At 39.8% G+C, this 11,251-nt stretch overlaps 1 protein-coding gene across 2 annotated transcripts; it reads left to right on the top strand.

Annotated features, from left to right (window-relative positions):
- The first annotated feature begins 420 nt into the window (after positions 1-420).
- On the top strand, positions 421-11,183 carry atp1b2b (ATPase Na+/K+ transporting subunit beta 2b). Of its 2 annotated transcripts, XM_030153677.1 has the most exons (8): positions 422-834; positions 5,105-5,233; positions 5,365-5,472; positions 5,643-5,848; positions 6,058-6,117; positions 6,339-6,365; positions 7,477-7,572; positions 7,697-11,183. In XM_030153677.1, the coding sequence occupies exons 1-8, from the start codon at positions 744-746 to the stop codon at positions 7,862-7,864; spliced, it is 885 nt and encodes a 294-aa protein (XP_030009537.1). In that variant the 5' UTR covers positions 422-743; the 3' UTR covers positions 7,865-11,183. The 2 variants fall into 2 exon arrangements, with proteins under 2 accessions (XP_030009538.1, XP_030009537.1); XM_030153678.1 differs by lacking the exon at positions 6,339-6,365 and having other exon boundaries at positions 421-834.
- The last annotated feature ends 68 nt before the right edge of the window (positions 11,184-11,251 follow it).

The raw sequence follows: 11,251 nt of genomic DNA on the forward strand, positions 1-11,251 counted from the left end.
ACATAATCATCTTTATTAGAGTGTATGACATCAGCAGAGCACAGACGTAGTGTCCATATGTGATGTAATATAACACTCTAGATGAATTATTGACTACAATCCTCTATTGAGTAACAATGGCACTTTTTAATCCTTTATGAATATCAGAGGGATCATGTTGATTTCTCTTTTGGGGACGTGACGATAAGGCCCAGGGAGCCAATAAAAGGATGCCCTCAGCCACCGCACCATTTGTTCCCGGCTTTGCTTCTCACGCTGTTGGGTCGCGAGGAGACAGGATGCGGCGCATGCGATTGGCCAGATGGTAGGAAAGGGGGCGGGAGGATGAGGATGGGGTGGGGGAAGGTGAGAGCCGGAGTGGTGGTGGTGGTGATGGGGGGGGGGCGGGGGTGCTGAGGAGAGAGGCGGAGGGAGTGCTTTACCGCAGTATCACTAGATTTCTGCACCACTCATCAAAACTCTGCGGCATGCAGACAAGAGCTGGGGGGGAGGGCAGTTAAAAGATCTGTGCTGATTGTAGGAGCGCTACCTCTTTCCATTAGTACCCGTTTTGTGTTATTAGATAGGTTTACAGTAGGGCTTTAATTTCATTTCATTTGTGCGTCCGTGCGCTGCACCGCTTTCATTTGCTGCTCCTCATAATCACTGGGCTTCAGTCACACTCTCCATCCGCTCCATCCCGGCGCGCATCGCTCTAAGGGCGCATTTATTTAGTGCTTTGGAGTACCAACTTTTATGACAAAATGGCAAAGGATGGAGAGAAAAATGAATGGAAGGAGTTTATATGGAACCCGAGGACGAGGGAGTTTCTGGGCAGGACGGCGAGCAGCTGGGGTAAGTACTGTCCAGCAACAGCAATGCAGCAAACCCGGTCCCTGGACTCTGTAACAGGTCTCTGTCACAGTGTGTCCAAAAGCTTCCCAACAGTGTCTCCAGGGATGCCTTTGTGCAGACATGGATAGGATGAACTGAGTAAAATGTGTGAAGTTGCGTTCAGCGTGTGCACAGTGTGTCGGGGCTGTTCCACTTGGCTCTGGAATGCGGCACATCAACCGGTGAAGCCGGCAGAAAATTCTACTCCTGTCTAGTTGCTTTATTTATTTATTAATTTATGTTGCCGCTTTCCCTGCGCAATGCGCTCAACATAAGGGTGGAGGCATATGGTCTTATTTTACATTTGAACTGGGCAAATGACTGCAGTGTTGCTGAAACAGGTTTCACTCTGTTGCAAAGTGCATATCATCATCAGATCCTCTCTGTAGATGCGCCTAGAGCTCTTCAACTAGTTTTAGCATGAATTCCTCAGCAGGGAAGAGTCATTTCATGTAGAAGACTGTTAGTCACTCAAGTTAAATACCTTTACATTGATCTGCTTTGACAGATAACACAAGTTCTCCCAAGGGTTTTGAAGGAAGCCTTACAGAAGCATCTTTCTCTGCCCCAAAACAGCCTGAAACTATTTCAAAGATTCATGAAATGATATGGCGCATATGGCTCTGTTCTAATGACATTGGAGCGTTTTAATCTGGGTAAAGCCGAGGGCCAAATGCTATTTGTATCACCCCCAGCCCGGCCCCTCCCAATGAGTGTAAATCAGTGAGGGACTTAATCCTAATCTAATGACTTCATTGGCTGATGGGGAAGGTATCAATTCAGGACCTCACTTTAGGTGAAGTCACGCTCAGGGCCTGGTCTTTTTACTGAGTAAATGGTTGTAGTGACAATGCAAAGGTGTAGTGTTTGAACTCAGAAAATACCACATAAAGTAGTTTTACTTTCAGTGCTATTCTGGTGATTTTGTTTCATGAATGGGTGTCGTTTCTTCAGTGTTGGAAATCATTGACTGTAGCTTCCTTTGGTGCAGTCCTCCCACAATGTACAACTTAATCCAGCTCAGTGTGTCCCAAGTGCTTTAAGGTCTGGTGGCCTTTTTAAGCTGTGCTCTAAGGCTTGTTAATTAGGCTATTTCTGTAGTTAGCCACTATATGTAGGTCTGCTATACTTGGCCTTTCACCTCAACACTCTTGCACTCACTTGAAGAATACATGCACATTGTATCTGCTGTACCTCTGCTTGCAGGTTATTTCCATCTTATTACAGCAGGAACGAAGCAGAGGGCAAAGGAGCACTCTGGTCTGATTGGCAGTCTATCTATAAAACACAAAGTTCCTGTTCATCCTGCTAATTATTCAGTATAATATATGTTCAGAACATCAGATGAAAGGCTGCTTTGAGGAAGAAACGTGAGAGCGACTCGTGTGTGTGTGTGTGTGTGTGTGTGTGCTCTGCTTTGTTTTAAGAGCAGTAATGATATGGAAATAACCTTGATAAAGTAGACCAGTCCTGCAATTTTCATGTTAGTTTGCAACCAAAAAACATGGTCAAACAATTACTTCTATTTAAAACAGGACTAATTAAGAGTTCTGCACCTCCCACTTCCAAAAACAACAAAGGCCTGAAACCTTGTGAAAGAGAAATAGAGCCTCAAAGGACTCAGCTGGCATCTAAATCATGATGTTGATTTTGCTGTAAGATTGCACTGTTCATACAAAGTGGCATGACATTTAAGGATCCACAGTTTGGAGCATTTTGTACCTTCTCCAGGCTGTTTAATTTTTATTTTCGTGGTCTATTTGATGGTTGGTTTACAAACCAATTGAATAACATGCCCTGCTAATTAATTCTGAAAGAAAAGAGACACCTCCTGCCATTATTACTGAAGAGAGAACAGGATGCTGAGCCACCCGGTCCGGGCCTTTTGTTCTGTGCTTTCAACTGCCATCTGCGAACAAAAACAGAGTGTAAGAGAGATGCTTCACTGTCCATCAACAGCATGGACACAGCGAGCAGACAGTTAACCTAACACCCTCCTTGCCAGGGGGAAATCCACCCCGCCTGCATGCTTGACCCCTTATGCACATATACACATCTTTTCTCCCATGGGTGGTGTCATATTTATGCTTAGCACAACACCCCCTCCTAATGACAGGGGAAAACACTTTAACACTTTGTTTTGTCACATCTTATCTCTGATTGTACTCTCACTGTAGAGCCTCCGGCCTGGTCCAGGGTATGGAGCATGCTCTGTATATATTTAATGACTCAGCTCGGTCCATTTCCATGCTACGGGTATACTCAACTATGCATTAGTTTCTTTTCCTCCAGATCTGAATAAGTCAAGGAACAATCAGGAAAAACAAACGAACGCAAAAAAGTAAACACACTCTAAATCATCCAGGGGCCTCTCTGTAATTGCTCCCTGTGGAGATGCTTCCCCTTGACATTTTGTCATGGATTTCTAGGAGCCTGACTGTGTGGAGCAGCAGATGCAGAACTGAGCCTGCTAATAGTGAGAATGAGCTCCACGCTGGGGGCCATCCAGCAGAGGCACAGGGTCAGGGCATTCAGCTGCTACCCAGCATTGGCCTCAGGTGTTGATGCTGAAAATGGGGGATGTGTCACATAAAATCCTATATGTGTTTCCTCCACCTTCTATGAAAACAGAAATATCTGCAGTGGGACTGAACATCTGTTTCATATTCCTTTGATGATCCTTTCATTTCATATATTCAAGAAGTCAGTTTTATATCTCAAATGCTGTTTATGAACTGAACAATTAATTATAATTTCAGACAAAACAAGTGTCTATTGTTAAATAATTAAAGTGGTCTTCCTACATCGTTCAATCCAAGGGTTGTAATCCCCTGACCCAGTGTCTGACCTAGTCCCTGGGGGTCCTCGTTCTCCCTCCTCTAGTATCCACCTCTGTCATCAGTCTTCTCCTTTGCAGACAGTGCAACTCTATAGTGAAATTGGTCACAGACCAGATATTCAATACTGGGTTAATTCTCACTGTTTGTGGCTTCAGATGGAGGATGGTTCTGTGAGTTTTAACACTGTTACAGAAATACATAAAACAAATAGAAGTACTGCAGATATTTGAAACTAAGTAATTTGATACAACACATTATTCAATTAATATTCTCAGGGGTTCATATGTGTGTGTGTGTGTGTGAAAGAGGGAAGCAGATGTTGCAGATGGAATTAAGCAACTGTAGTTTAATGGAGATTAACCGGCTTCTTGTGTTCGTGATGAGCTAAAAAGTAACCACTCAAACAAAACACAGCAACACCATTTCATTTAATGACCATTTATTCCATTTCATTTGAGCTGTAACTTCGCCAGATGTGTTTGTACATTATAAGGGTTATCAAATGTACTGTGCTGATGTAAAGTTGCTGACATTACATTAAAGTAAGTAGCTGTCATGCATAAATCACAAGCCTTTGCACAAAGTGATCTGCAAGAAAGAGGTCTGACACACCAGAGTAATGATAGATATAGATGTCAGGAATAGTTAAGATCTTACATTTTTCTGATATAATGGAAAACAAGACTGTACAAGGTGTTTATTTTAGGTAACACCTCTTTAAATAAGCAACATTTTAACTTAAGTAATATTTTGTATGTATTTGAATGTACATATGCACATACTCGTAATAAATAATGTCCATTGGTGTTTGTTAATTGTCATTACAGTATGTACTCATAATATACATGTTTGCACTCATACACAAATTGTTATGACTGGGTGGTTAATTACACAACAGTCTCATAAAACAGACAGGTAAAGAATAAAATGTGTACCAGAGAGTTACTCCACTGTTGGTTGTGGTTCACTCTGATAATTTGGATCATATTTTGAGTCAAACATGTACAGATGGTTATGGATTATATACTAAAATAAATTCTCCAAGGGCAGATTCTATAGCCTCCAGAGCAGCAGGGCTGTGCTAAACATGTGCTTAGATCCACAGTATGCTGTCACTAGGCAGGTTTTACAGAAGCTGACCAGTCAGAACAGAGGCTGACAAAGGCTGAAATAAGGACCTGCCATACAGGCCAGTGTAATTAACGAAAAAAAAATGCAAATGGGTAGGTTTCAGATTTAGATGGAACTTCCTAATTTTATAATGAATTGCATGAAAGAAATAAAGCCTAGTACTGCAGATATATGAATGATATGTAATGATAATGATAAAAACTTTGCTTCTTTAAATAATTGATGCTTAAGTTAATTCATGTCTCTCTCTTTGTCTGCAGGTCTTATTCTTCTCTTCTATCTAATTTTCTATGTCTTCCTGGCTGGCTTGTTTGCACTCACCATGTATGTTATGCTGCAGACCTTGGACGATCACAAGCCAACCTGGCAGGACAGGCTCTCTACACCAGGTGCAGTAAATAATAATAACAGGCACAAGATGAACACAGGTCACAGTCTGCATCACAGAGCTGTGAATTCACTCTGCTCTCTCTCTCTCTCTCTCTCACTCTCTCTCTCTCTCTCTCTCTCTCTCTCACAGGAATGGTGATTAGACCCAAAGCAGATGAGACCTATGAGATTGTCTATGACATCCAGAACACCGAGACCTGGGACATGTATGCTCAGGCTCTGGACAGGTTCCTGGCACGTAAGTCTGGCTCTCTGCTTCTCTTATAGAGCTTACTGCTGTGGATTATCCAGCCATCTAGAATGAATTGTTTTTACCTAATAGGAGGTAACTCCTTTATAGTCACTGGGTTGAAGATTAGCAGGGTCAGCAACCTTCACCTACAACATGAACTCCTCTCTCCCCTGCAGCCTACAACAACTCCGTCCAGTCCCAGAAAAATGATGAATGTGTCCCAGATAAGTACTTTGTGCAGGAAGACAGTGGTGATGTAAAGAACAACCCAAAGCGCTCCTGTCAGTTCAACCGCACCATACTGGAGGAATGCTCTGGAATCAATGACCGTTACTATGGATACCAGGAGGGCAAGCCATGCATCATCATCAAGATGAATCGGGTATGAAAGAGACAGAGGGAGGGGAAACGGGATGGTGTTGCTAGGAAACGTAGAGTAACTGAGATAATAATGGGGGATGCAGAGAATACAAGTAAACAAGAGTGAAGTCAGTGTCAGGATGATCAGTTATTGCATTCTTTATTGTTTTATTGCTGAAGTAAAAGTGACATGTGAGCGTACTGGAGATGTGTTGTCCTCTTCCTCACCAGGTGATTGGGATGCTGCCAGGAAAGAACGGGCAGGCGCCGTATGTCACCTGTGGAGCGAAGGTAATCCCTATTGTCTTTCACAATGATGTCAGCCTGTTTGTAGCCACTGTGTTTAACTTTCATCTGCAATATGCCACCGCTCACCTCCATTTCTTTCACATGTTTGTGTTTCCACGGCGTTGGCTATCACCTCTCTATTGCATGTTGCTTTGTCATTTACACCATCCATGTCTGTTTCTTCTTCTTTTATCATTTTCCACCATTAACTTGTCCACTGTCAGAGATACAAAGTTGGCAAAGATGAATGGGTAAGAACAGGACAGAACCTGTGATTTGTAGAGTTTAGACTGCGGTTAGATACATATAGTAGTAACACTGGATATAGTAGTCTTTAGATAAAATCATATTAACACAATGCATAGTTTTTATAGTCTTTGTTTTATAGTTTTTGTATTTAGTATTTTAGTTTAGTTTTTTTTAGTTCACATTTAGTGGTAAGTAGTTTTATTTTTGATTTATTTAATTTAGGGATTATGATGAAATGTGTAATTTACAGAAACTGAGTTTTTTTTTTCTTATTTACCATGAAGTTGAAAATGGAAAGACAACTGATTTTATCTGCAGTTGTAGCTTGTTTTAGTTTCTTTTTTATATATTATTTGTAGTTTTATTTAGCTGTTGTGTCTTTTAAAACCATTTAATGTAATTTCAGTTTATTAAGCTATGTCTTCACAGCTTGTTTTAGAGATTGTTTTCATTAGCTTTAATAGCCCTGGCTTGAATAACAGAAGCACATGGGGTTGCAACTAACTTATTTTCAGTGTCAAATAATATCTGTTGATTATATTTTGCGATGAACTGGCGACTTGTCCAGGATGTACCCCACCTTCGCCCCCATGTAGCTGGGATAGGCTCCAAGCGACCCTCGTGACCCTAGTGAGGATAAAGCAGGTTCAGAAAATGAATGAATGAATGATTATATTTTTGATGAAATGAGTAATTGTTTGGTATGTAAATTACCAGAAAATGGTGAAAGAATGTTTCTCAATGCCCAACATGACTCCAGAGATATTTAGTTTACTGCCATAGATGAGGAGAGACGCCAGAAAACCTTCAGATTCAAGAATATGGAATCTGACAAATCAGACCTTTTGTTTTAACTTTGATTGATTCTGTAGAGAACAAGTAGTCAAATAATCGTTGCAGTTCTAAACGCGTATGGACCCTAGAGTTGTAAAAGTGCAGTTTGTGCATTAATGGAATGATTACAGTTTACAAGCTGAAGGTTAAAAGGATGGTGGGCCTGCTGAGAAATGAGATTTAAAGAAAATAAGAAGACCAATGAGGAGTCACATGCTTACTCTTCTGCCACATATATGGAGGTCGGAACTGAAGATGTGATGTTGTTTCACTTCACAGAGAGAAGATAGTGACAAAATTGGAGAGTTGATGTACTTCCCTCCAAATGGCACTTTCAACCTTATGTACTACCCGTACTATGGCAAGAAAGCTCAGGTAAGATGTCAACGTCAAAATATCTCTTTATGATAGTTGGCGATTAATGCTAATTTACCTGTTCCTCCCCTGTTTTTAAGACGAATAGGTGTCTGTGTTTAACATGTTGGTTATCTTTCTACAGGTGAACTATTCTCAGCCTTTGGTTGCCGTCAAGTTCCTTAACATTACTGTCAATGAAGATGTCAACATCGAGTGCAAGATTAACGCCAACAACATTCCCATTGGAAGCGAAAGAGACAAGTTTGCTGGAAGAGTGTCTTTCAAGCTGAGGATCAACACTATGAACTAGGTTGACCCTGTCCCTCTTCCGAAAACTATTTTTCTTCATTCTCTGCAACATTGCACATACACAGAAAAAAATCGCAGTATTCACACCCTTTGTAGGATTTGTTTACAACCCCAACATTCTGGGATTTGTTTGTTCAGTTGGGTGACGAAATGAGGCAAGAATAAAGGGTGGTAATCCTGTCATTATTTCTGTCTGTGAGCTTTGGGACACATTCTTTTCTGTAAATTAGTTTGAGGTGACGTCTATTTATAGTGCATGACAAACTAGGGGATATACGTAACGGAAGTAAACGTGTTTTCAAAGTTTGCAAGGATCAGCAACGTTACCAGTTTCTTGCTGCTCCCTTCCTGCTGCCTCCTTATAGAGTATCCCTCTATATATAAATATACACAAATTACAATACAAAATGTGTATATCTACAGTATTTATACGGTATCATAACCTTATATGAGTACGTCTGTTTTGTTGCACTTAAAAGAATAATCCAACAGACTTGCATATCTTGATGGATGGATGCAGAGATGAAGCCATTTTGCATGTGTGTATCGTCTTTAGTGTGCTATGAGGGCAGGAGGCCCATGTGTCCCACCTCACTGCTACGTGTGAAATAAGGTTATGTTAAACCGCTGACCACCAGGAGGGACCACATGGTGATTTTCGGAACCAGACACGCACCAAGGGTGTGTTTTCAAGAGCGAAGTACAGTACAATAGGTATCTGCAAAAGTCAAAACCTTTAAGAAGCGTGAGTGTGTTCATGTGTATGTGTTTGTGTGTGAGTACATGCGTGTGTTTTCCATTCACAGGTCTCATTTCATATTGTAGGTCGGGAAGTTGCATGCAATGTGCAATATTCATTAAGAGGCATACATTATGAATGCTTGATCCCATTCTTCAGATGAGAGGACATGTATTAAATAATCATCATTTTTTTGTCATTTGTCATTCACACTTATTTGACCTGAGGGTATCTTATATAAATAGATGGGATACATATTGGGTTGCAGGTCAAATTAATCAATGCTATGAGACAGTACATCAGTTATAATTTATACATCTTAAGAGTATCAATTAATTAAATTAATTTCTGAATTGATCATTGAGACCTATCCTCCTGCAGCACTGGGAATCACATGTCATTTTCCCTTTTCTTGTGTCTCATTTTTAAGTTAAAAAGTTTTTTTTTTTTTTTATGTGTTGCATCTATTTCATATGTCTGTACATATCAGAAATAGATGGCAGTGTCATACTTTCATTTATTTGCACTGGAAGTGTGCTTTTCTTTGTTTTGTTTGTGAAACTGAGTTGAATTATTTGCTGTACATATTCTGGGAGGCAGAAAGTTTAGAGAGTTTGTGTTTATTCCCTTTATTTAATTCATCTTCTGACATATTCACCCATATACAATAGGTTGCATCTTATTTTAAAGTTAATTAGAGTTTAAATATGTGAATTGTTGATACGTGTAAGTTTTATTTTATAGGCTGATAGGACAACTGGATTTTGCCTCTTTGACTATATACATTTTTTTTTTTTTCAATTTCATCAATTCTTATTCATACAAAAACAGTTTTCAATAATCAGGGAGAGCTGTGTTGGTTGCTCGACAACCACTTTGACTTCTTGAGAAATCTAAAATTTCCCCCGTGTTTTGAGTTGATTATTAGTGCAAAAAATTTGAAATTGCTCCAGAGACTGTATCTGTGTTAATTCATATTAACAGTGTAAAAGACAAGCATCTGTTCGCTGTATATTAAGGTCTGGCTGCATTTTACTCAAATTCTCCCCACTTCTTGCAGTGCTTTAAATTGATTTTCATGAATCTGATCCAGGTTTGAAAGACAAAGACAGTTAGTTCGGTGTAAATATCTGAGAGCTTGTTCTTACTGAGGGATGCTTAGACTCTTTAACTTTTTGTGACAATCCACTGACCATTTTACATGCATTTCTCCTCTGGGATTCCTGTAACACTTACTTAATTTCACTGTAATCTCTTAATCTGGTTGGCTAATCCACAGCAGGCACGCTGAACGTCTTTACCCTACTTTGTTGCTCCTCCTCCCTGTTTCCTCCATCATCTTCTTTACAAGCAAGACGCTTCCTCGCCTTGTTAGGTCATTCAACCCTTAGTCAATAATAAATTAATGCTTTTAATTGCAACTAAAATCTTTTACTCATGTCCATCTTGTGAACTTTTTAACCATCCTCAACCAAAGATCTTCCTGACAGTTTAACATTCTTTTGTTGTGCTGCACAGACAGATTACTAGCAGCAGATGTAGGTTCCAGGTGGATGGCTGAGGACTCTGTGTTATTATAAAGCCTAGTGTTATATAATAATAATACGCACAATAGGAAGATGTTTCACTACGACATAACAGTGCCTCCTGGTGGACAGACAGTGTTGTTCCCCAGTGTCACAGAATGTTATTTCCTGTTATCTCCATTTATCCTTTTTTTGCTGTGATAATTTGGAGATGTCCTCAAAAAGCAATATATTTATTTCTCGTGTGGTTGTTTGATGGATGTAATGAAAAGGTTAGTAATCATGAATCATCGAAAGCAAAGAGCTAAGAGGGGAGAACTTGTAGATATTGCATTCAGGCAACTCTGCCAATGTGCATTATCAAGATGGAACAATATAAAAAGTATTGTTTTGTTTATAAGAGTATTTTTATTGCTATTTTGTTGTAAAGAAAAGGAAAGAATGTATTATTATTGGATTGTATCATGTCAAGGAAGCTACTAGATGGGTTTTCATCATTGTTTAATGAAAGTCACAGAATTTGGTTGGTAAAAGGGAGTTTTTTTATGTAGAGATGTTTATTTGTTATTGTCTGAGTCCTTTCCTCTGTGTCACATGAATCTGGTAAGCCTTCAGTGAATGCTCTCTTTAGCAACTGCTCATGTTAGGTATGTAGATGGGTGTATCAGAACATCATGTCACGGTGAATAGATAAAAACGAGCAGTGCTTTAAGAGAATGTTCACGTGCAAAACCTCCAGATTCTTTTCAGTACAGAACAGAACTGCAGCAGAGCCCAGCACAAATGTTACAGAGAGCCATGTTTTCATGTTTTCAATAAAAAGAAGAAATACAACTAACCCCATCCCACCCTCCTCGCCGTATAGAGTACTAACGCCTGAGACTGGTGCAAGGATAGTTCAAGAGGGAAATCCACAAAATACATTGGGATATTCTCACCCTAATGGATGATAATTCTATTCTCAATCTTTATTTTTTGCTCTTACTGTATGTATATTTTTGCTCATGTTTACCGCAAAACAAGATAGAGAAACTAATAAATGTCATTTAAGGGTACTGAAACCTTTTTTTGTCTCTGCTTTAGTTGTCTTTCATCTGTCATTCAGTCTCATAAGAAGAGGAAG

The sequence above is a fragment of the Sphaeramia orbicularis genome, chromosome 14 (genome assembly GCF_902148855.1).
Source record: "Sphaeramia orbicularis chromosome 14, fSphaOr1.1, whole genome shotgun sequence".
Taxonomy (NCBI): domain Eukaryota; kingdom Metazoa; phylum Chordata; class Actinopteri; order Kurtiformes; family Apogonidae; genus Sphaeramia; species Sphaeramia orbicularis.